The sequence below is a fragment of the Clavelina lepadiformis genome, chromosome 1 (assembly GCF_947623445.1).
Source record: "Clavelina lepadiformis chromosome 1, kaClaLepa1.1, whole genome shotgun sequence".
NCBI classification, from domain to species: Eukaryota; Metazoa; Chordata; class Ascidiacea; order Aplousobranchia; family Clavelinidae; genus Clavelina; species Clavelina lepadiformis.
This window is the reverse complement of record NC_135240.1, coordinates 17,915,619-17,942,584: the sequence shown is the minus strand read 5'-3', so window position 1 is coordinate 17,942,584 and position 26,966 is coordinate 17,915,619. Positions and strand designations below refer to the sequence as shown.

The 26,966-nt window shown below is 34.1% G+C and overlaps 1 protein-coding gene across 1 annotated transcript; it reads left to right on the top strand.

The window, feature by feature from the left end:
- The first annotated feature begins 1,320 nt into the window (after window positions 1-1,320).
- LOC143445101 (T-complex protein 1 subunit beta-like) lies at window positions 1,321-22,217 on the top strand. The gene is made up of 14 exons (XM_076943966.1): window positions 1,321-1,344; window positions 6,332-6,431; window positions 7,756-7,824; window positions 11,018-11,207; window positions 11,286-11,362; window positions 12,465-12,577; window positions 13,658-13,811; window positions 14,027-14,176; window positions 15,725-15,852; window positions 18,995-19,206; window positions 19,917-20,161; window positions 20,273-20,372; window positions 20,460-20,601; window positions 22,000-22,217. Exons 2-14 carry the CDS (start codon window positions 6,429-6,431, stop codon window positions 22,025-22,027), a joined length of 1,611 nt encoding a protein of 536 aa, XP_076800081.1. The 5' UTR covers window positions 1,321-1,344; window positions 6,332-6,428; the 3' UTR covers window positions 22,028-22,217.
- Window positions 22,218-26,966: the final 4,749 nt, after the last annotated feature.

The following is a 26,966-nucleotide window of genomic DNA, read 5'->3' as shown; positions in this document are numbered from 1 at the left end:
GCAGTCATGAGTTTCTATTGCAAGAGTGAAAGATATGAGATTTTGTTTGGATTTTATGAAATAAAAGCCTAGCAAAGTGGCATACAAAATTTCAGGGACCTCCAAGCGGGATTTTTCGAGTAGGCTTAATTGAATTTTTAGTAGTTTCACTTTATAAAAAAAAAAACAAAGAAATTAGTCTTTTTTACAAGCACATACACGCGCCCTTAAGATTTACCATATTAAGTTATACTACAGTCAGAATAAAAAAACGTCAATCTTCGTCTACAATGATGAGGTATAGATAAAGGGCCCCGCTAACAGTTAGGAAAATGGGTCTTGCGGTATGTAGCGCTAGACATGCCTGTAGGAGTCAAGGTTGTAGACTTGAGTATGCAGTCTTCTTCGTCCACAACGATTTCCAAAATAGCCTAAGTGCTGACACATATTCCAATGACACGACATACCGATAAGAAACATGCCATATAAAAAGTAATTTTTTTAAATACAACAATAAACGAACATGCTCACTCGGTAGCCAGCGTCACAATAATAGAAACGAAGGACAATTTTTTCAAGCCATAACTGGCAAAAGTCAATGTGTGACCAACAAACCATAGATAACTTGATCCAATTTATGGTGTGAGCGGTGTGAAGAAGTGTACTCAATTAGCGTGACGCGGACCAAAAGGCTTTTTTATACTCTTTGCACGGACAAAACAAAACTATTCCTAAGAACTCATAAAAAAGAAACAAACAAAGAGTAGGAAGGGTCAGATGATTTTCTAATACATCCTTGATCATACGGGACATAGCTATAAAAATTCCAATAAGAATTAATCCCAAACTTGGTCTAACGAATTCTTCGTTAAAAAATTAAAGGAGCAAACACCTTCGAGGGTGAGCCTTTAAGCAACGATAAGTAAAGTCTTTGGTCTTTTGGCCTTATTTCCGATAACAACAGCTAGAAATAAATTAATAAGAGTTAGTGTAAAAATAGTTCATAAAATTGAAAAATCCTATAACCCCAAAATTATAATTATAATTTTTGTAAAGTTTTATGAAATGCCCAACGTTGAGTTTAGACAAAACAAAAAATTTTGCCATAGATTTACGTCTCTTAAACTTTGTTAGCTTACTTGACATTATTTGTTACTATTGTTGTTTTTGAAACACCTGATTTATTAAAGTCTCACTCCTCATGGCGTTATTCTGTTGTTTTTTGATTGCTTTTGAGCGTTAATAAAACCAACGGGAATGTTCTGGAAAATTGGGGGAATGTAGCTGGTAAGCTGGTTGTACACACAAACAGCACCCTCATAACCTTAAGCGTATGGTACGTAGAAGCGGTGCCGCACACCAATGGTATGAAATTCGTTCATTACATACCGGTACCGTATTGCATAACGCTACATTGACATTTAGGCTACATTTAGACACCGGATACCGCCTTACCGTTATATGTACGGTATTAGACTTACCGTCAGGCTTCAGACCCGTATGGAAAGAAAGCGTTTTGCACCGGACATGTCTGGTGCACTACTGACTGACTTAGCGATCGTAGTGAGTGTGCACGTTACGTAGGCCTAGCAACATAGCATGTACATTCAGGATGAAAGTTTGCTATGCACAATAGACCCTTTCCGAGTTACTGTCTAGGTGACAGGATTTTTTGGAGCGCTTATACTTAACAATTAATAATGTTGACTCACTTTGATTCTTTTTTGGAGTACAACTGTTCTGGCCATCAGATTGTAATGATTTCGATGAGGTAAGTAGCCTAGCCTATGAATTCCTATACATAATAAAGAAAAAAAATTGAAAATACGTTGCCTAGGGTCTATCGGCGGTATTGCGGCCACATTTTTTCTTTGCGATTTAAATCTCATGTTAAATACGTTTGCCTGGGGCTAGCGAAAAAAATTTTTCATCATATTGTGCAGAATTTAATCTACTTTTTTACTATAATTTTATATTATTTACCGTTGATGCAAAAACGGAGCAAAACGATTTCTTCCAAGACTACTTTTTCCGGGTAATTGCGGACACTCTTTGCAAATGCGGCCACACATCTCCATAAATGCGTCCGCATTTCCCTGCTTTTGCGGACGTATTTTTATGAAGAATTTAGCCTTTTACAGTATTGCCGTTTGTTGTGTGCAAGACTGAAGAAGAACATTGGAGTTACAAGCAATGCAAAATAAATTGTTTTTATTCATTGATTCATCGAATAACTGTATAATAAATATATGTATGTATAAATATTGTAAGAATAAGGGAGAAGAATATTCAGGTAACTTGGTTGGTGTAAAACGATGCGCAACCACTACGATTCGATTTTACTTTTGCGTTTATATAATGGACGGGCCAAGTTTTAAGCGTTTTTAGTATACCTCGCATATCCTATAAGCGTAACTTAACCGTAACGATTATCGTATCTTTACAGTGTAATGCAAAATAAAAAGTGAGTCATTACGCTTAGCCTGCATCGAGTACAAGAAAAATTCCAAAGGAATAAGGCGGCAAGCTTATACTCGTGTAGCCTACATGTTAAAACTTCATGGTACAACATGTTTTCTGATAATGTATTTGTTTATTTCATGCAACAAGAAACAATTCAAGAAAATACCACTTGAGAGTCGATGCTAATGAAAGAAGAACCGAAAAATTTTATCAGCACCATTTTCACACAAACATATCACAATACCACTGCACGTTTTCAATTTCATTAACCTCGATATTGAGGTTGGTGCATTTGGTATGGTCCCAGAAATCACAAGCTACCCATGACGGTTCAACCGGACCTCTTTTCCACTTTAGCAAATAGCTGAAAGAGCTGCATTTAGCATTACTTGATCGTAAGAGTTCCTTGATTTCTTACTTGGTAACTCCATATTGCGCAAGTAGACCAAAGTAAGCAAATAATCACACGCAAACAAAGCATTTGATAAACTAGAATGACCACGTTATGCTGTCCGCATTTAGGGGGTTGTTTTGTAATTGTGATGAAACACAGAAAAATAAAAAAAAAACATTGAAAAAATACACATAGACACCTAAAATTTTGTACATACACAGAAGAAGGATACAGTTACTCGTGTGCGAAAAAAGAATGAAAAAAGAGCAACATTTGTGGGAGAAACAGCAGTTTAGTTTGCAGAGTGAAAAAACATTTTTTGCTGCTTTTCATATCGTTCTGGTCTTAGTTTGAGATAGTCACGTTCTAAGGGTAATAACAAACGTTTTACTTGGAGTAACTCCCTGAAATTTGCTGGAGTTGTTTATTAGGAATATTAGATGAGGCTAATTAAAAAAAAAATTATTTTCGTTGTAAAATTTTTCGGTAATTTCAGAAACAATTTTACCGGCCGCAAAAGCGCCGATTGACCCTAGTTCTTACTTAACAACGGTTTGAATCCTATGCACTGGACTTGTTCAGAATGACGTTGTATGACTTTCGGTATGAAGCATGCCACCTTAAATGTGTAAGAAACTGCGTGTTATCTGCAGCACGTTACATGGGATAATTTTGTTTGACATGCCAAGTGAAGTTTGAAATAATCAAGTAGAAGTAAATATAAACCGAAATGTCATCCAATACACCGCTACGACAACGCTGGCAGATAGCCTACCACGCAAACTCTTAGGCATTTTACATTGCATCCTACGCTGACCACGTAACGTGACTTTCTATCGAACAAGTCTAGTGCGTAAAATTCAAAGATTGGTAAATGAAGAACTGGGCAACGTATTTGCAACATTTTTTTACCGCACAAAGGAATTCATATGCAACACACCTGAGCGAAAGCGTTACCATATGATGCCCAGAATGCTTGTAATTTAAAAACGAATCAAAGTGAGTTTTTTGTTTTCATTGTTTAACAATTTTCATTGTTAAGTATAGGCGATCAAAAAAAAGTCCTGCTACCAGAAAAGAGTGGTGGCGGTAACTCGGAAAGGGTCAATTGAATCAGAGGTTCTTTTTAAACAATTTGTATTTCCTACTGTGGTGTTATGAAGCATAAACCACCCAACAGTGCAAACGCACAAGTTGACAATCTTAAGTAACTCCACTTTTTTACAACACCCTAATGCAGGGGTTCTTAAACTTTTTGGCACACGCCCCCCTTGACGGTACCTAAAAATTTCGCGCCCCACCTCATTGCAAAATAAAAAAGCATTAAACAAAACAACAATTTATTTTCAATTAACTTTCATTGATGTGAAGGATGTAGTTGTTTTTGGGAAACCAAACGTTTAATTCGAGGCTTTGTGGAAGATAATGCACATCTAAGGTCGGCTTCACAGTCAAGTTTGTTCCTAGGTTTTGTCTTTATATTCATGAAGATGACGCTGCAAACGACTTGGTCTCAAAACGTCGTTGCTTAGCTTTTCTAAGCACATCACGCATTGCGGTACGACTTTTCGGTTCACTGTGGTATCTATAAAGCCATACTTCAGATAATTTTGGTCATACTTTCTCTTTTTTCCACTAATTTTGTGTCAATACAATTAGTTTAATTACTAAAATACCTGGTTATTAAATCAATACTAAAGTTAAGTTTTACTTGATAATATTGACATTACTATTTTTATTATGTGTGGCCGACACTGCACACAAATTTTCAATCGTTAATGACTCGAAAATTATACGTCGTAAACTGATCGGATATTTACAGCTTAGTAGCAAAAACATCAGGCTTCCTGTATACATCAAAATTGTAAAACTAAAGAAAATACATTTAGTGTAAATTTAGTATTTCTACAAGTGATACATTTGTAAAAGTTTTTCTTGTTACGCCGCCCCCCGCTGTGAGAAAAAACAGGTTACCACAAAAAGAGAACACAAGAGAACTAGTCGAGCTAGGAGTGCGTGAATGAGTACACGAAAACATTACGCTTCAATGCGGAGAAACACCAAAGATTATGACGTAACAATTGACGTATTTCAGAATCCAAATTTCAAAAATACAATTGCCATCGTGACACACTTTAAAATTTTTGTAAAAATGAACCTATAGCGAAAGTCAAGAAAGCATGTTTAGACATAGCTCATATAATAGACAGTTTGTCATCTCTCGCGCCCCCCTTGTGAATGTTACACGCCCCCCAGTTTAAGAACCACTGCCCTAATGCTATGTGCTGACCACAAAAACAAAAGCTGGGATTATAAAATGTTTATAGCTATAGCAAATGTGGAACAACTTTAGAAATCTTACAACAGTTATTATTATGAGTTTATGGTACGACTTCATTTTTATAGCAAAGTTTCTACAAATTTTTTATCATAAACGTTCTTGCCCAAGCTATAGATGTCCACACCATTGTATTTTCAATATTGTTTATTCTTTTGTATGTTGAAACGCAGACATGTTTGATCAGTTATCAGCTCAGTAGCGGAGTGCAAGTGGAGTTTCCAGGCTGGTTGTACACCAGTCGGGTCTATACCCTAATAGAGATTGAGATTAAAGCGTGGCAATATAGTGTTGTGCTGACTGTTCTGTTGGACATAGACCCTTTCAGAGTTATGTGTGCAATTTTTTTTTTTTTTTTTACCGCATATATTTAACAATGGAAATGACACTTTTCGAGTTAATTGTAGTATTTGCAGCACTTTATATGAGTAATTTTGCTTGGTATTTCAAGCAAAGTTTTGAAATACTAGACTAGCAGTAAATATAAACTGGAACTATAATTATGCAACCCACAGTAACTCGGAAAGTGTCTATTGTTATTTGCTGATTATGGTTGCCATCATTAACTGATTAACATTTTTATTGCTCCGGCGTTGCCCAATGGCTAGTTCAGTAACCAAGACTTCAGCGATAAGAATTCATTGCCGGGTTTAAGTCGTGGAACACCCGCGTTAAACATCTTCCATATCTGCCCCGGCATTTTGCCCTATATTCTATATTATAAGTATACAGTACAGTTGCGTGGCGCAAAATTTTGGTATTACATTTATTGGTGCATTTAAAAAGTACAACTTTGACAATTTTCCTAGTAAGACTTTCTTAAGTCAGTTGTGTTAGAAGCAGCAGTCAGATTTATTTTGAAGGTATATTTTATACTATATGTATATACAGAAAATGCCCCATGTTTGGGAATTTATTTCCGAGGAATCCATGCAAAGCAGTCCACAGATTTTTTCTCTTTTGTGCACTTAGCTAACTTTCCAATCTAAAATGCGCCTTGGCACTCTACGTGTTCAGCGAGTTTTTTGGCTGAGATACAAACATTAGCCGAAAACCACAACTTTGTGATCGTACGAACACCACAAAATCACTGCTTAGCAATTAATTTATATACTTTGTCATTTGCATATATATATTCTTGTATTGGATTTTTTCAGAGCTTATGCAAGACGAATTTACATTGTTTAACAAATATTCATCTACTGTGGTATTGATTTTCCTCTACTGAAATTGCAAGCTACAAAAAGAATAAATATGGTAATTTAAATTAAACTATTTAGTCAAAAAAGTATATTCTTGGGCTTGTACTTTTAAAGTTGTAAATACAAGCCAAAAATCAGCAGTGGGCTTACAAAATGAATTTCATTTTGATATGCTTCATACTACCTTGGTCAAAATACATGCAGTAAATGGTTTTGATTTTGATAGTGGCTGAAATGTATTAATCGTATTAGTATATATATAGTAAAATAAAAATCAGGATATAGGATGGTACTCTAAGGTTACCTTTTATTTTTAATTTCTTTTCACAAGCTTGCTTCATCATGTGTACTTGGAGATGGCAGAATTATTTCAAAGTTACTATGCGATGTGCTTGGAAACAATAAATGCAATACTGACATTATTTATGTTGGTAAAATTTGGCATAAGAAAATAAAAAAATTTGGCATAAGTAGTTCTGATGTTTCCGAGCACTGCGTTTACTAACCTTGTTCGTGCGAGTCTTAAGTGCAAGTATCCTATATGTCAGATCGAAAAACTGCTGAAAATTCTCATGACCTTGAAACCAAATTTAACAGTTTTTCTCAAGGTTTTAACTAGTCCACTCTTTTAAATGTAACAGTTATGCAATTGCTTTCAAAATAACTCAATAGAAAAAGTTGATGCTTCAGCTGCTAATTAATTTTATGTCACTCATCTTTGCAGAAATTGAAAAATGAATGGGCTTTACTTATACGCCAAGTATATGCTAAAACTGCCGTTTTAACGTAAAAATTGGCAATGGGCTTGTATGCCATGTAGGCTTAGTTGCATATTGTAAGGTTCAGTTACTCAGAACAGAAGTTCCATTTATGTATACCGTTTTATCTAACCTTTCACAACTTGTTATTTTGTTTATTGGCATGAAAAACCATAGACTTACATTTTATATTCATATAACTTCAACAATATAATGTACAGTTTGTGCAACATAGCTGTGCAAAAGATGTTCTACCAATGTCACAAACCATATGTTATTTTTGTTATTATCAATGGTCCATTATGTATTTAAAGGGATTGTTGTAGTTGCCCCACACTATGTTTAACAGTTGTAAAATAGGCTGCCATTATTTTACTGAAAAAAATTGTTTGTTTGAAGCTAGTTTTCATAGATTGTTATTCACCTGAGTTAAATGTTATAACTTATAACAAAGTCACCTAACACTATTCTAAATCATCTTTTAGTCTAAATATACACTCTAAAAAGCTTACCGTATATTTACTTTTTGCATGTACATATTCTATTTACCAAATCACCTGTTTCAAAGAACTTGCTGTATGACCAACTTACAGTGAAATAGTGAATGTTTTTTGTGTTCAGATGTCCTTAAATCCTGTTTCTATCTACAAGCAAGGGGCAGATGAAGAAAGAGCAGAAATTGCAAGGATGGTAAGTGGTTGTAACTGGCATTCATTGGTAAACTAGGTGTTGTATAGTTAAAATGTATGCTAATGGTACAAATAGGTACTAGCTTACTTAATTTAGCATTAGACATATATGGCTGAGGTAGAACTCTAAAGGTTGTTTGAATTCCAATGATGAATCTAGAATTTTTAAACTTGAAGACAGATTATCCAGAATATGGTGTAATGCTTTGTTCTGTTTTCACCAGTTGCGTTTCAGCGGAAAATGCTTATGTAACTGCTCTTTTGCTTGTGGAAATACTGCGATCAGGAATGGCATACTGACAAAATTCGTTGACCACTAAATTAAAATTAAATCCAATTAAAATGTCCAACGTCCAATTAAAATGCTTTTAGCAAAGAAAGTATTGTATGGCAAATAGCCAAAAATACTCTAAATTTGCCAATCTTGTGAGAAGTAAGGTGATGATGATGATGTAAGGTGTTATTATTACTGACTGTAGCAGATCCAGGATTTAACGCTTAGGGAGACAGTTACGTCTTTGCTAGCTAATTACGGGAATTCCCACTTTTTCATCCAAGCGATTGAGACAAAGCATACATTTAAATTTTCGAGGCCTTTTACTGTTTATATGCAGTTTTATTATTAACTCTTTTACATATGCCAGGTATATATAGAACATATCGGTAACATATCTGGAAGTGAAGTTTGTGTGGCTTTGTTAGAGTTTAGTTTTGTAAAGTACACAGTCGTTTGTTCACAGTAAACCATATTTTAAGAGTAAATGGCTTAAACGCATATATGGAATAATTGCCTAAAAAATGTCTGACAAAATGCACATGCGTTAATCGAACTCATCTGTATCTAAAACTCATTCAAATAAGCTATGATAGCCTTGTTATTGTGTCATGGCTATCATAGCCATCGTAGCCTTTTTATTGTGTCACGGGTATGCATTTGTGCATGTGTTAGTGATGGTGCCCATTAGCGCATAAAACTGTATTTACACCATAGATCGTGTTTATGCAAAATTGAGTAAAGATAAAGAAGTAAAGCAACGTTGACACTTGCATGGTTTAATTAAATTTCTTGTAAAACATGTGTATTAATATTGCACACGAGCTGTTGGTGGACGAAATATTTTTTTTCTGTGTTCATGCCTTGTTCGTGCATGTCTCAAACGCAAGTATCCTGTCCGTTGGTTCGAAAAACATAAATTTACGCACTGTGGCGAGCAATGATGGTTCACGACTATTGTCATCATTTTGGCCCGAATTTTTCTAGAACAACAACGACACATTCATAGCTTCTACAAAAGAGCTATTAAGACGGGTTGTATTTTCTTCAACAAGGTAATCTGGAGTCACCTCTTTGCTAAAAAATGTTGTAAGATAATTTTTTGCATTTTGTCAAAGCAATTTTCAAAATTTGAGCACTATCAAACTTGCCGCCAAATGCGTTTAAGCAACATACATTGTACAGACCTACTTTTTGAAAGTTTTTATTCAACTGTTTTATGAATTTTATTGCTACGTGACGACAGTATATTGTTCTTTGACATGAGTCGAATAATTACAAGTGTTTCGGAAGAAGAGAATTGCAGTTTAATTTATACACTGGATAAAGGGTTTTTACTAGTATGTTGTAGTTATGCAGTCACGATCATAAATAGATATAGACATAAATAGATCAAGGTTGAGCTAGCTTACCTTTACTGACTTGGTAATTGTAGATGCTAAGTTTCAGTTCACCAAGCGCAGTTCTCACTATTGGCATTAGCCTAGATCAGGGGTCGGCAACCTGCGGCTCCGGAGCCGCATGCGGCTCTTTCATCCTTCTGATGCGGCTCTTATTAATTTTATTGCTACAGTAGAAACAAACAGAAGAACACTCGCGTCTTTATCTCACTGAGCACATTATAGTAATCACATTAATTAAATCTTACTGAATTAACTGCTTTTATAAATGTGACACATGACAGTTTTGTTACAGAGTGTCGTTTTCGTTTTATTGTGAAAATAGTTTTGCGGCTCCCAGTGATTTTTATTTTGTGGAATATCGGTTAAAATGGCTCTTTAAGTGCAAAAGGTTGCCGACCCCTGGCCTAGATGCATTACCGATAACTGCTGTAAAATCAATAATGCTAAACCAGTACATATACAGTACTGTATTCTGTAACTTTATAATGTTGAAAGTAAACATTACCTGGTACCAATCACCTACCTATGAAAACAAAGTTTTTCTAAAACATGTTATCTAGCCTACCACTATCACCAAACGTGATTCAAACCTCAGTCATAAAACAGTTATTTTGACATGTCTACGTCATAATGGCCTCCATCTTCGTCTTAAAAAGGCCCTGTTTGCTACAAAGTTTGGCAGTAACTACTTAATCACTACATATTATGAAAAATCCTTTCGCCAGTCTACTTTTTGGCAACTATTTTTTGATTTAAGACCAACTTTTTTCTTGACTTGCCCCTCACCTATCTGAGGTACACTTGAAACAAATACTTAACCCTAAACACCAAAAATGGACACAACAGGACACCAAAAACCAAATGAAATTAAACCATAATTTATTTTAAAATGAAATCAATAGTAAAATAAAACAGTTTCAAAATAAAAAACGAAGTCAAAAAAAATTAAAATTAAAATTGAAATGAATTAAAAAGTAGCATAATATTAAAAACTTAAAAAAAAGTAAAATTGAAATGAAATGAAATATATACTGATCAAAATACTGCAAGGTATAAACTGACACAAGGTGTTTTGTCAAGTATTTAAATTTTGTTATCTAAGGTGTTGGCATATTTTGTAAGAAAGCAGGTACATGCATAGATTTATGTAGAAAAGGTGGATAATCTTGATTTTGCCCTATTTTCTAATTAGCCTAAAACAGAGAGTTTAATCTTTAGAACCCCAGCGACAGAGGTTAGAGAGGTATGATGTGGTTAAACATATAAGCTAGCTTGGAAGTGGAATAACATTGGTACGCAAAGTACCCGCAGTGTATGGCAAAATCAACCACTACAATAATTAAGATATAATACATCCTTAATTGTTAACTCTTTATAACTTAGTGTTGTCCATTCAAACTTAGCTCTCTGGCAAATAAATACATATACATGTGGATATAGGCGTGAATATTCACAATCTCCAGTTTATAAAGCTTTGGTCTTTGAAGCACTTTTTTATGTTGTAATATCATTTACAGTCTTCATTTGTTGGAGCAATTGCAATCGGTGATCTTGTGAAAAGCACATTGGGCCCAAAAGGTATGGATAAAATTTTAATGAGTACAGGAGGTAATCCTAGCAGTGAACCAGGAATCACAGTAACCAATGATGGTGCAACTATTTTGAAATCGATTGGCGTGGATAATCCTGCTGCGAAAGTTTTGGTTGGTAAGTGGTTCAGTGATAATGGCGCAAGATTAAGGAACAAAGTTGACTGTTACCTTTACATGCAAAACTATTATGCAGATCTTGCGAAAGTTCAAGATGATGAGGTTGGTGATGGAACAACTTCAGTTACTGTACTTGCTGCTGAACTTTTGCGAGTAAGGCTTGAATTACATAACTGCTACATTTTAATTTGATTGTAGTATATTTTAGGAATTTTTTGTGTTTTAGCTTACTATAAAGTAAATTTTGATTTCAAATTTCATATTTTTTGATTTCATATCAATGAAGCATAATAGTGAATTAAAATGTAGATTTTTGCCTAATTATACAACCTGCTTTGTTTTCATGTTTTTACTACCTTCTGCAATGTTATTTTATTTTTCCTGGTTACCGATCAGAACCAGCATAAATTTCAAATTTTTTTCACCCATATAAACCCTATGTTGGTGATCTTATTCTCACTTGACCTCGTGTCCACATTGACTACTGTAAATAAACCTCCCTTATGCATTCCAACTTTCGTTATAAAGACTTGTGGTAAAATTACAAATGTACTATTAGGTGGATGTTTCATTTTAATAAATCTCTTCAGGATCTGGTTTCATATGCTGAACTGAACATGATCATGAACATAACATAACAAAATGCTGAACATAATCATGTCTAATATTTTTTAGCTTAAAAATCAGTTCTTTGCCATCACAAACTACTATTAGTCTTTGCAATTAGCTTGCCTGTTTAGACTATTTATTTGTATATTTTTAGTGTCGTTTTGCATACAATATTGTTTTGTCTTCACACTTACAGGATATATTCATTGAAGGAATCCATGTTTACCTGAAAGTTTTTGTACTGTATTACATTTTGTCTCTTAAGGTTTTGTCTTGCACATCCCTCACAGTGCATTTATGCTGATTTACTGTGTGATTTCCTTCGTCCATTTTTGGTTGTCCATTTTGTGTTGTGGTTTTCAGCAGTTCTCCATATCTATTATTGTCTACTTAATAGGAAATCGCTGTTTGATAATACTAGTATAGCTCTCTTAGGCTTGGTACTTAGATGAAGCTTAAGCAATTAATGTTTTGTTTTCAAATAATTTGGTAATGAAAATTTTATGTGTGAGTGTTTGTGTGCCTACTTATGGTCCATTAGAATAGGTTTTCATGAAAGCAGAGGCAGATGCGTGAAGCCAACTGGGCTGATTGTTAAAGTTTTATATATGTATGATTAATTAATATATATAATATCTTTTTGCAGGAAGCAGAAAAATTGGTTGCACAGAAATTCCATCCGCAAACTATAGTTCGTGGTTGGAGAAAGGCAGTTGAAGCTGCAAAAATTGCACTCACAGAAGCTGCTGTCGATAATGGGTAATAGTATACTATAGCATTATACAGCTGATGCCAATAGGTTGAAATGAGTGAAGTTTAAAATTTATTCAATGCTTACTAACTCGACCTTAATTTGAAAATATTGACAGTTGTGGAAAATGACAAAACAAATTGTATGCAAAAAACTACGTTTAACTCAGAGCTCTTTAACTCAAACTTCTGGTTAATTTTAAGTGTATTTGTGATCTTCAGAGGACTACTTGACCTCGTCATATTAAAATTAAAAACATTATTCTTTGCAACATAAACACCATGCTGATTTTCTTCGTTAATGGAATAGTGTAGGCCTATTAGGCTATAAACTCATCGTATGTTGATTCTGTAATTAATTTAATGCTTCCTCACTTTAAAATACTCTTGTGAACTCCATAAAATTTTGAATCGAATTAGGTAGAAGAGAGTAAATTTAGGAGTCAATGCTGTCAAAATCCTGCAGTTGGAAGATTGTAGAATGCATGTAACTGTAGAAGGAGTCAAGTAAAATTATATATTATAAGAGATAATCATAATTAATCTTGTAATGTGATCCCAGGATGGTTGACACAGTTTAATGTTAATATATATTAGATTTGCTGAGGATATTAAGCTTAAACGGCTATAAAAGTTGGACATTATCAGTGCTATATTAAATACCATTATCGTATAGTATAATACTGTTTTTGGCCAGAAAAGTTTCAATATTATTAAATATTTATCAAAAAAAAAAACTTGTTAAACTGCGTATATTTTCCCCTTGATAACAAAGTTTTTCCAATTTACCTCAAAAAGTAAATAAAGCACTCAACTTGCATGGGTTTCCAAACCTGGGAATAAATTTTTGACCAATATCAGTAAAAACAACAACAAACAAACACTATTTGAAACGTAATTTCTGTTACGGGTCTTAGGCATCTTGAAAGAGAAGTCTCTGTAAGTTCCTGATATGTAGGTATTTCATGCTATTGCTATCATGATCAGATTGTGTTGATGATAGGTTTCGTATTTAAAAATTCAAATTGACATCAAGTTTTTATGTTTTCATACCCTAAAATTTAAACGATTTGTTGTTTAATTGTTTAGACATGATGATGCAAAGTTCAAGCAAGACTTGATGAACATAGCTAGAACAACCTTGAGTTCAAAGCTGTTGACTCAACACAAAGATTTCTTCTCTAAAATGGCTGTGGATGCTATTCTAAGATTAAAGGGAAGCGGTAATCTAGAAGCCATTCAGGTTAGTTATTATTTTGTAAAAGCCCTTTGCAAGTAACATTTACTGTTGGGCTGGATAGCATTCATATTAGATAGATTTGTTGTCAATTTGTGAAATGAAACCTCCAAGAATTCAGAAAAAATGAGATATTTGTTTTGCGCTGGGTGTTTTGTTTGTCATGTGTTTTTATTTATCTTTGGTTATTTCATTGTTTTGTACTGTATTGCACATTTCAGATTATCAAGAAATTAGGAGGTACCATGACAGATTCGTACCTCGATGATGGATTTTTGTTAGACAAGAAAATTGGAATGAATCAACCAAAACGTGTCGAACATGCCAAAATTCTCATTTCCAATACATCTATGGACACAGACAAAATTAAAGTATGTTAAGTTGTATAAAATCAATGTGGCTTCAATTACTAAACACGAAGTTTTTGTTCCAAATCCAGTACTATTTCTTGATTGAGCCCCACTACCCAATTATGGCATCAACATGTGTTGGTGGTTTTATTGATTGCTAAAACATATACCCTCTGTTTTTGGGACCGGTAATATTCTGAATACAATCATTGCTCACAGATGTTTTAATTTACCTCGTATAATCTTTTCGAGGACGATTTTTATTATGCTCGGTTTCACTAAAGGTGATGGTTACTATACACAAACGCTTAAATTATATTAAACGGCTGTATTGTATGTGTGACGTCACGTGCATTTGAATATATTTGTAATAAGAAGAATGAACGCAAACTCAACAGTCATTGTTGAAAAAGGCAATCAAAAAAAATTACACCTCTAAACGATTTATTTTTAAAAACACACTTGCATAGAATGGCGTAAAAGTCGGTTATCGGGTACATCTTGCTTTCATGGATTTTTTATTCAGTTAGGTTTATTCACATTTGCACGGTGATGCCTGATTCACTGCATCGTTACAATAAGAAAAATTTAAGGTCCTTGTAGCTCCGCTTTCAGTTACAAAACTACTCAATTAATATCACGAACCTGTGACAAGTTCCTCCTTACAGACAAAACAATACTAAAAGCCTTAGTGTCAAATCAGGCCACATTGGAATGCATTTGCGATTTTAGAAGCCGATCTTTTTAAGATGGCGGACAAAGACGCACGAGATAAAACAATAACGTATATGATACAGACCAGGCATTGGAAGTCTACAATATTTATGCAAACAATTTCTTGCTCTTTATATAAATAATTAATTGATTGTCGCTGTTAAAGATTGCGTTTAATTTTGGAAGATCACTTATTATATGAAGTCAACGGATGACGTTGTTTATTGCAAGCAAAGCCAAGTAACTAAAGTAAAAAGAAAATTGAGTATTCAAACAACATCTTTGTACTATGGATCCCAACAGAGATTTTGCTTGGGCGCTTGTTCTGTTTGCTTAACTTAAGCTGGCAAGGGAGGCAATTGTTAAAGTTAAAAAACGTAACATCTTTTAATCAGAAATTTTTCTGTGAACTCATCCTTAAATGTTTTATTTAAATAAATTTACTCTGATCATAATGCAGATTTCTTGAAAAACGCCCAAATTAAATATTCTTGGTCCACAAAATGGACAACTAATAACAAAAATTTAGTAAAAGAACCTCTCATAGTCTCTCATATTCCAGATATTTGTCAGAAACAGGTTTAATTGTTATTGGTTTACACCTATTCGAAAATAGGATTCAACAAAATTATTCACATTAAATTATTTTACTTTGCACATCCCTATGCTGTGGAATTGCATTTTGTTGAAAAAGAGTAGTGTGATATACTGTACGGTATCAAAAGCATAACAGCATATATTCATGCAGGAAAACGGGACTAGACAATGCAAATTGCCATTGCAGAAATTCATTGTACCACTTTCTTGAAATGATCACAGTCCTAAAGTCATGTTGGTTACATATTCTTTTTACAGATATTTGGTTCGCGGGTAAGGGTAGCTGGAACTGCTAAAGTTGCTGAAATAGAGTCTGCAGAGAAAAATAAAATGAAAGAGAAATGTGAAAAAATTATCGCTCATGGAATAAATTGCTTTATTAACAGGTAAAGTATGTTTAAAATTTCAGTTAGTAAATGTACTGTAGTAAATCCACTAAGTTCTTTGTAGTATTTTCATTTTATAGTTCAAGAGTAGCATCGGATTACTTGATGTAATAAATGGCATTTGACAGATTCAAAATGCTCAAGAGCCACAGACTTTGCAATGTAAACAAAAAGCTTAAAAGCAAATATTTTAAATGAAATATAATACATAGTAGCTAGTTTTAACAAGACTTCAAATATTTTTTTAAAACTGGTCAAATGTTGTAGCACCTTTTATTACATATAGTCAGTTGGGGCAAAAAAAAACATAGGGGTACTTGGGGTAAAAAAGGACAGCCCCCCCAACTCCCCCTAAGAATGATTTTTTTGAAAAAGCTTTGCATGGTTAGAAACATCATTTATTTGCATAGTTTTTTAACATACAATACAGGTCTAGAGGTAAGTACTCTTCAGGAACTATGCAAATCACTAAATTGACCCAAAAACGGTCCAAAAAAACTTTTTTTGCTCTTTACTAAACTTTTTGTGGATCGAAAACGATGGTTAAAAATCACAATTTTTTTATGTGTATCTACATGATATTTTAGTGTGATTGTACTCCAGTACTTCAATTTTGATTGCTGTTAACCTTTCATTCTATTTTATGTTGTCTTTTTTTACCCCAAAACTACACAATGTGTTGGGGCAAAAAAAGACAGTTGTTTTTATTTTCCCTGTGCTTGTTTTTTTTTACCCCATCTTTAATAACTTTCATTTTAGAACGATTTTGGTTGCTATAAGGAATTAAACTACCACTTTAATGCTTTACTTGCATTGCCTCAGTTTCCTGATCTCTAGTAAATACATTAATCCTAATGTACTGATGATTCATTTGAAATTAAGTTAAGCGAGTGAAGTTAAGCGTTAAGTTTTACTCTCCAATCATTTTGTGTTGTTCTTTGTAGTTAATTGATTTATGTACCATTCCACTTTGTTGAACTCCTGCCAAATAGCTATTCAAAAGCTTCACCTTCTTGTAAGCATTTACCAGTTTCAAAAGTCTCTGTTCAGTAGTAGTTTAACCAGTCCTGGTAGCATTGTGTTTCTCCAAAAGATGAAGAAGGCAATCCAATTTTGGAAAAGACCAGTCCTCAGGAAACTGAATGGTCAAGTAATGTGGAAGAAATGCCATCCACCTCATCAATCCGCAACATTTAAGCTGTTTTCACACCGTCTACGAGCACCACAGTACAATCACGGATCAGAACAACAAAGGAAATCATCAATAAGTTGCAACTTCACGCTCCCGAAGGGATGAAGTATGAAATACGGCTTGTGTCAAAAGATGAATCGGTTTCGATAGAAAGTGTGTTAAAATCAAGGGGACGACAAACAAATGACAAGAAGAAAAAAAGAAAAAAGAGTGAAGATGAATGGAAGCATTTTAACAAATGAAGAATTTAACAAGCAAGTTGAAAACTTTGAAGCAAATGGAACAATTGCAAAAAAGAGAAAAGCTGGGAGAAGGAAAAGGAACGCAGACGATGATGAAGAAATAAATTCACTGGACTTGGAGGAGGAGGAAGAAATAGAAAGAAGGATGGAGCGGGAAATTCAAAGACAAATGGATGAAGACATGAGGAGAGTAGATACAGAGGATGAGATGGTAGAAGAGTCTGACGATGAATCTGAAGAAATGAATGACAAAACAAGAGAAGACACAGCTGTTAGAATGGAAGATGTAGAGGAAGAGAGAAGAGATGTAACTGAAGAAAGTGTAAACGAACAGAAGAAAGAAAAGAGAAAATTTAAATTGGAAATAAACAAAAAGCAAGTTGGAAAGTACTTTGCAGTGTTTTGGGAGAAGCCAAAAACATATTATTGGGGAAAACTTCTGAAGGTCTTCAGAGACGAGGTTGATGGAAAAATTGAGTAAGCTGAATTTAAGTTTTGGGACAAGAAATCAACTTCAGAAGATGCAGTGTATTGGGACTGGCAAACAAAGGAAGACATAGATATAGTCACCGTTGAAAATTGTTTTTGGGGTCCTTCAACCGCAGTGTTAACTTCTGTCGGACGTGCAAAATCATATTTTGGTTTTGCCGAAGAAGAGGAAGTGAAAGAAAAATTTGTGTTCCTAAGCAAATATGGACTTCATAATGCATAAACTTTTTTGTTTGTTTGAACAAGATGTTACAGTTTCATCCTCATCTGTATATATTGCTATTTCTTCTGCTTTGTGTTGCTTTTAATAAACAAAATTTGCTGTCGAAATTGATTGTTTTTTTTTACCCCGAGCATGGTTTTTATTGCCCCAAACACTGGGGAAAAAAGAGCAACACAAAATATTCGATAAAAATAAAAAGAATAAACATAATGCTCCAATTTTTTGGATACATCAATGGAATATTAATATTGATCAATAGAGGGTAAAACTTGACTTTTTGGCCGATTTTTTAGCGAGAAAATCAAAAGTTTGTCAATTTTGCATTTTTTTGCCCCACTTGACTATATATTCATGTTTTTAATCAATTTTTTGAAGTTATTTTGCATATTTTAATACTAATTAAATAAATATTGGTACTCATCAACAGCTTGTAACAACAAGTCCAGTCATTTCTCAGGTTACAAAATCTGTCAGTGTTACTTTGTTTAGAAGTGTCGACCTGTTTGCATTGGAATGTATTAGCAGTAATTAGGGCAAAACGCTTTGGTTTAACCTTAGACCTTAAAGTTTGCTCAATTCAAAGTTTGATGCTTTTGCTTATATAACCTTCTTGATCTCTTTTCTCTAGTAATCTTAAATTTTGTGATTTTATCTCATCCTATTTTAAATAAAACTGCATTGCGTTATTAATCTTTAAACCAAAAGCTAAATTAAGTTCTGGCAATGGCAACAATATGGGCTGGAGAAAATGTCTCTCAAAAATTCATTTTGATGTAGAATTGTAGATACAAACTATAACTTTAGTTAGTTCCATCATGCATAGGGAGTTCAACTGGCTATTCCAAGGTTTTGCAGTCATATAATTAAAAGAAGTTTTTTTCCTTTCCCCCATATACTTTATTGAACAATTTTGTGGGTGCTATACATAAAATCATATAATTTAAACTTCTAGCATCGTTGAAGTAAGATCTGATTAAAGTTGTGTGAGTCTATTAGGCAGCTGATCTACAATTACCCGGAACAACTTTTTGCTGACGCTGGAGTAATGGCAATTGAGCATGCTGATTTTGAGGGTGTTGAAAGACTTGCTCTTGTTCTTGGTGGAGACATTTGCTCAACTTTTGATCGACCAGATCTCGCTAAACTTGGTCATTGTGACTTAATTGAAGAAGTGATGATTGGAGAAGACAAGTTGATTAGGTTTTCTGGTAAAAAAGTATTTTCATTTTGTATTGTAAATTCATAGCCGATGGTAGGCAATCGGTTAATTATTTTGACTCATAATTATGTTTTAATTAAATCTAAATGGTAGGATATGTGCAAACAATCAACAGCCAGTTTATGGTTGGGCTCTTTGGAATAGGTTTGGAACCACTGTGTATGCTTTCTGGTTTATTGTTAAAATGGACTCAATGAAAGTACTAGTGCAAAATTAACCTAATTGGGATACGTCTAAAGGAAAATATGCTCATGCAGATTGTTTGTTACAGCATAAACATGACTTTTATTAACCTGCAAAGCGAACTGAAAAATAATTGGGTAACGCTAAACAGTTGTTCCCTTGAATGTGATTTGATATGAAATGTAACAAGCCGTTACTGACTCAAAAAATGCTACCTGAAAATAATCAAATAGTGTAAAATAATTGAGAATTTTTGAGTTTTGTGATACCATTTTTTGTATACTGGCATTTTTTTTCTTTAAAAGCTTATTTACATGATTTCCTTCAAACGTAAGCGAAAGTACTTAATGGTAGTTTACAGTACATTTGGTAGTCGCTTCATCAACCTATCATGCAGCAGATTCCCAAAGCCAATTTGTAAAGTTGCTGTTGTCTTGTTAGAAGGATTGTTACCAAAAAGAATATAACTAAAATTTCACTGCATGCCTGTTGTAAAGGACTTTATCATAATTACAGGTGTTGAGAAAGCGGAAGCATGCACTATCGTTCTTAGAGGAGCCACTAAACAAATTCTTGACGAATCTGAGCGTTCCATGCATGATGCGTTATGTGTTCTTCAAAGAACAGTAGCTGAAACTCGTACTGTTTATGGTGGTGGATGTTCTGAAGCTTTAATGGCTCGTGCTATTCGACTCTTAGCAATGAAGACACCTGGCAAAGAATCAGCTGCAATGGAAGCATTTGCAAATGCTTTGATGCAGGTTTTTGCTATAAACGCTTACTAATTTTTCTACTTTTGTGATGTGTTCTAAGATCTTGTTTCTGCTAACATGAAAAGAAGCAAAGCTATTGCTATGTGTTGTTTTGTACAGATTCCAATAACTATTGCTGATAATGCAGGCTATGACAGCGCTGATTTAGCTTCACAACTGCGAGCTGCGCATGCTGAAGGAAAAGAAACGTTTGGATTAGGTACGAGCACTTGTTGTTTGCATAAATAGGGGTGTGTTTACTGTGTAATAGGAGTAGTTGACACCTGGAAACTTTTTCCTGATATAGGTATGGAAAAAGGAGAAATTGGGTGTATGAAGGAGTTGGGCGTAACTGAATCTTATCAAGTAAAACGTCAAGTTCTTTTGAGTGCTGCTGAGGCAGCAGAAATGATTATTCGTGTTGACAACATCATTAAATCGGCTCCAAGGTTGGTGTATTTTATGATAAGCTGTATTCCTATTTTTGAGCAGGTAGTACTGCTTATGCATGGGGAGTGTATGTAAATAAGGTCTCGTGATGACAGCTTAATGGTTAATACGTTGTCGGTACGGCCTTATTTCAAAAGTGAGAATATGAAAAACACCACAGAACAGTCTATACAGTTTACAACTATACATTTAATTAGAATTAAATACTTAAACGTTGTCCTGGTTTAATTTTTACAAATTCATACTCTGTAACTCAAACCACCTGTTCAGTGTTTCAATTAACTTATTAATAATCTCTTCTGGACAAGTCACACGATTTTGGTATATATTTTTTATACCATAATATCAATTCAGGAACTAGTTATTAGTTATTTGGCAGATTTCGTTAAATCATTCTCATGAAATTTCTTCAAACCGTAAACACTCAATTTGTTTGTCGGATGTTTGTGCGTGAACTGTTGTTTTCCTTGATTATTGAGTTAGGTTGCAATGCTATCTTGTTTTCCGGTAACAATGGAAGATGTGCTTTTTGCTTCCACAGTACTATCACAACGATATTATGAGTTTTTTGTCTCACCAAGCGCGTATTTTCATAGTTGAAGCTTCACCACACAAACAGATCCAAAAAGTTAGTTAGTAACACCAGTCTTTGGTGTACTTTTTTTCCTATTTTGTTTTGTGTGACGTGGTGGCGTCATTATATAATCCAGCTATTCGGTTTGCATAAAAATTAATCTAGTTCTATTCAATCCATTATATTTCAAAGTTAAATTAAAGAATGTTATTAACTGAATTATAAGGTCTGCTTTTGCAACAATTTTGATCTCTTGAAATTTAAGCGCTAACTGTCTTGGAGATGACATCATGTTCAGTACGTTGTGGGTGTTAATGTTAAGGAGAAGAGGGGGCATGTACAAATCTTTGTGAGAAGTCGTTCCTAAGTCGCCTCAGCCTACTTCGCTGTCCATGACAGGCGGTGGGGGTAAAGCTCCATGATCATGCGGACCTTGGCATTATGATGTCTTGGGTCATAAGGGTCACCTGGTCTGCAGCTAACTTTCCGGGTCGTAACCCAGCCGCCTTCCGAGAGAGGAGAGAAACAGTAGTTAAGTTATGGGAAGTTATTGCAAAACGTCAGTGTCATTGCGAGCTGACAAAAATCATGCAATAAATATAAAAAGGCTACTTAGGAAAGTTTGTCGCTTTCTAGCTTGTCCAGTAAATATCTGAAGGGTAGCTTAGCACTGAATTTTTTTAATCTTAACTCCCCGAATCCATAACGATGTGCTGGTATGTATTTTATGTGATGTAATAAGGAATTTTGTTTTGAAAATATGCGTATACTGCATTGTGATTTTTTATAACTATTGAAAAGTGCCAACCTTCTTTGTTTTTAGACCAAGACGGCCAGACCATCCACACTAACATTGCATTCGATGACTTTTTACTACGTGTACGGTGCAAAACGCATGACGTCTTGAACAGATTTTCATCCTGTTTGTCTATTCTGATCTACATAGTGGTTATTAAAAAAATTGGAACGTGCATACATTTATTTGTCGACTATCCATATGTGTTGATGCAAAAAACTCGGAATTATCTGCTTAAAAGATGACTTAATGACTGATATTTGCAGAAGGAAAGCTATGAAACTCGTTTTCGTAAATGTTTATTTGCTAGATGGGCACTAGATTTTTCGGCTAGTTTTGTCACCGATCAACATTCACTAATGAAATAACAATACGCAACACCAATTTGAGGTTTATGCGGCAAAGCTCATCACTTGGCAAAAGTACGAGGACTTTTTTTTTTTTTTTTATATAAGTAGCCTGAATTGGACAATGACCCAACTTACTGGAAAACAGTGGAATCCAAAAGCGATCAAATTATTTTACATAGATTTATCAACGCATAATTGATTATTGTTTTATTGTAGCATTCCAAACTCTAGAAGCCTTATGCATTAAAAAATTGGTGCCCCCATAAAACTGTAATAAAAAAAGTAAACAATAATAAACTTGAAAATAACATTTACTCTTGTGTAGTATCTGATAAAATCTATATTAATTTTGATTTATGGTTGCTGTATACCACTTACTATTAGTGATTTCAACTAGATATAAGCCTATTGCATATACAGTATTTTATTGCACAATTAAGTTCGTAATTAAACATCTGTATTGTTTCTTTTAATGAATGACGTATTTTTCGTTTTTCGGCAACAAAGTGCGTACTACTCGGAAATCACATGATATTTGCGCCAAACCTGAAAAAATCTTTTTTTACTTTATCAAAATATTCGATGCTCGTTCTCCCCAACATAACCAAAAAAATATCGATTAGAATGCTTTTCGTGAAGTTAAGGATTGAAGTTAGGCAATAGATGGTAATATTTCAAAGAAGGCTATAAAAAATAGATACACGAAGCTGGATGTACTTGTTTATATATTGACTTGTGTGGCTCGTCCTACAATCAAACCCCAACACTTGCGCTGATGCAAACACCTATCAGCGCGCGCAGGCTTCATTTTAATTTATACCGTCATGTCGGTTAGGCCTCTAGAAGAAAAACTTGTATAGTTTGTGTCAGAAAATGTAGTTTTTAATCAAAGAATGGAAATTTGTAAGATCGCAGTTTTAGTGAAAGGAGGTAGTATGCAGTTAATTTTTGCAGGTTGTGAGGTACAGTATGCCCCTTTTCTAGGAAAAACGTATGAAGCATTAAATTGAACTAAAGAAATTTCATTACCTTCTTTTTATTAAAGGACTCAACAGTCTAGTTGACTCACTGAATACATATATATGCAAAGAACTTGAACAACGCCAAATCCAAAGAAAATGCCTTCATTGTGCCTGCAATGGTTGCAACTTTTGCTGCACTGCAAGAAAGAGTTCATTTACGTTAGCTATAGTGGATGCAACAACTTGACGCATTTTAATATGTACAGACACAAAAATTGCCTAAGTACACCACTACTGAAACCAAGTATTTACAAGCTATGCCATAAAAACTATTATATTTCAAGCTGATTATAATAACTGCCGATTTATAAGCTATCAGCTTCATCAATTGTCTGATGCCTCGCAAAATGGTTTTAGCTAGGTCATATCTCCGTCTATTGCAAGAAGTTCATTGTATTCGTTGTTCAATTTTGTGTGGAAGTCCATGGGAATCTTTATCGCCCCTTGCTAAAACTCAAGACGAAGAAACCGAGAAAAACGTGCATTGAGGTAACCCAACTTTTAATTGCAGAGTGTCTGATTATCCAAGCGGACTTCGGCACTTACAACTTATCTCTTACAATGTGGGAAGCAGTGACGTGCGGTGAGGCACTCATTTTTTCAAAGTTTTTATGTTTGCAATAATGTTAATTCAATAACAAACAAAAACAGTGTCCTAACCATCAAAATAAAAACTTGCAGCGCGCATGTAAAGTTATTTGTAAACAAAATCCATGCAGCTATCTTTTCATCTAGTTAATACGAAACACTGCAACTTTTTTGTGAAAAACCTGTTTATTTTACGGCAATTTTTGAAGTGTCTTCATCTCATTTTAAGCTCTATTGTTTTTACTGTCAGTGAGTGCCGGGCTCAGGTTGATGCAAGAGATGCAGCCAAAGGAAAATAACAATATATTTTCTTTTATTTTGCTCAAATCTCGCGTTATTTTGTTATTTGTTCTCGAAAAATAATACCTTGATTAGAATATATCACGAAGCTTTGCTGGGAGCTGTTTTGCAAAAATAAATTGTTTGACTTAGCCTACGTTGTCATTAATATTACCAAAAAAACGAAGTAAATTAAGATCATTACTATGTACCTTAGTTGTTTATAGCATTCGTTAATGCTTGGGAAAAATATGACAAAGCCAAACGTGCATGAAAATACTGATGGGAAGTTATTACTTTGCTGATAACAACTAGCACGGCCAATAAGACCAAGGACTGAAAAAAAGCAGATTTTGAACGAATTATATTGGTAACAACGTTATCCAGCTTCTGTACCAAATCTTTCTTCATTTTACAAAAGGTAGAGAGTGGTTGAAAACAAATATATGACGGGCGTCAGATCGTATATCATTGTAGTTTGTTTTCAGGGGGATTTTTGCCTAGAAAAAAGGCACGCATTATACAGCATGTGAAACTTTCCCTATTAGTCCTGGAGTCTAGATGGGTTATTGTGCACCACAACAACAAAATGCCGTTAGATTTTTTTATTACATGGACCAAAACTTATTTAAGACCGGTAACAGTGAAAAACTCATTCTCGTTATGCGTTTTTGTGTCATACCTTTGTAGCCATTTTGGCGTCTTTTTTTCAGTAAAGCGCCGCTTTAATTTTACGACTAACTTGCATAGCTCCTATATAATCTTTCCAATTTCTGCCAACACAGTTTGTTATTAGCCAAATAAAAGCTTAGAGACTATAGTTTTTACAGGTAATTTCTTTTTTATTTTCCATTATTACCATTAAAATCATATATGCATTTACATATGTACATCATAAAACCTAGATATTACTTATATGGATGTTTTAATTTACCGAACACACATGAAAAGCATGTATGTATGTATTTTGCCTATAGCGATTTTAAATCCCTTCGAACATTATCCAGTACCCACGCACCTTACTCTATGGAATAAAACGATCATCACATGAGTACAATGCACAGTTTTAAAACTATCGATCATGAACTTTCTATGAAACTTTGCTTCACAGGCAAACAAACTAAATCTTCCGGTTCGATGGAGCAACTTTTCACCATTTACTTCTGCTATATCAAAGCTTGATTTCCGTAACTTCAAACACTTTCTTTTTGCTAGATCCACAAAATATGCAGTCTGCTTTAAGTAGTCACCTAGTCACTTTTAATAAGCTAGAAAACTATGTTAACGAAACCACTCTCGGATGGAATAACTAGTGTTGCACTTAACTCCAAGTTTAACTACGTAGTTTATGCCACTTGACGATAAGTAGGCCTATTTACATGATTTTTTTCTATACTACAGCACGTGTTCTTTTTTGATAGTACTGTATCATTGTTGTTTATTGGCAATACAGGTTTAATCACAAGTTATTACTTAATAGTGTTTCAGTTGCGCAAAATTTACCTTTCTTTTTGACAGCAGACACTAGACAGTACAGTAGATATTTCCAAGAAAAAATTTTTTTTTTTTGTGAAGTATTTTTCCGTTTATTGATGTTTTATGTAAAAAACAGGTTGAAATTTAAATGAAAGTTATTAATTATATAGTCGTTATTGATTGGATTTTCTTTCTGACAAAGATTCTCCCAAAGTTAATTGTGTACCGTAACTTTACAGACGTAGTGTGTGATCTACTTTTGCTCGAGACACGAAAGCAATATTCTTCGTAGGTTTTGTGCAGTTTTGTATAAGTTTTACAGTTCAGCGGTGTCACTGCCATGCTTTCCATACTCAATTTATGGTCGTAAGTATGATATGCCTCAATCGAGACATTTTGGCCACTCGTGTGAGCTTGCGAACAAAATGTCATTCGATTACGGCATATCATGTACTACATGTAATATGAGGTTACAAGAATAGTTTGGCCACGCGGGTTTAAAGATAATTCTTAAGCAGAAAATAAATATTTAAAAATGAAATTATAAATAAAAATAGTTTTCCAGTCATTTTGAAATATCAAGCTTCATTTAAAACACCCAATGTTGGAACTTGTATAATACCATGAACAATGTCGCGACCAACTATTTTCGGACTACTGCTTTATATATTGGATGAAAAGAATGATTCTCTATTAATGATAGTTATTTTATTCTACATGTTTTATAAATGTAGGCTACTAATAATTAATTCACTGGTCTACAAAAACATTTTTTGTGGTATTGATTCTAACACTTCACTTTAGCTAATTTTGGGTCAGTGAATTCAATAATAACCCTGATTTACTCTATCACAACAAGAATTTTTGCTACAGGCATCTTCATTTTTTGCAATTGCGAAATTTTTGCCACTAGCTATGGAGAAGACGTAGAATAAGATCAAAACTTAGCCTACATTTTTACTGGTTTACAGTACTTGAAGTTGTATGCTTTTGCTTTAACTACTTGAATTTGAACAGCACCAATTTTTATCCAGTTTGACATTAGTCTGTCCAATAACTAGTGAAAGAGATGTAAACTTAGTATCAGTCCCCAAGTGCGCGCGCAGGCAGCAACAAAGCCAATATAATACCTCTACAAATGTGTGTTGCTTCAGAATGGGAATGTATTTCGACAATTCCGATTAGACACTCAGTGATACACAAGGAAGAATATGAAAATATCAAACTTGTGCTGGATAAATTGAAGTATCATGAGCATAGTTGGTTTATTTATTCTAAG

Bases quoted from the DNA above. Each gene is read 5' to 3' on its own strand.
- LOC143445101 (XM_076943966.1), top strand. The intron at 20,162-20,272 runs GTTTTTGCTATA...TGTTTTGTACAG, and splicing joins TTGCAAATGCTTTGATGCAG to ATTCCAATAACTATTGCTGA. The intron at 20,602-21,999 runs GTTGGTGTATTT...CTTTGTTTTTAG, and splicing joins ATCATTAAATCGGCTCCAAG to ACCAAGACGGCCAGACCATC.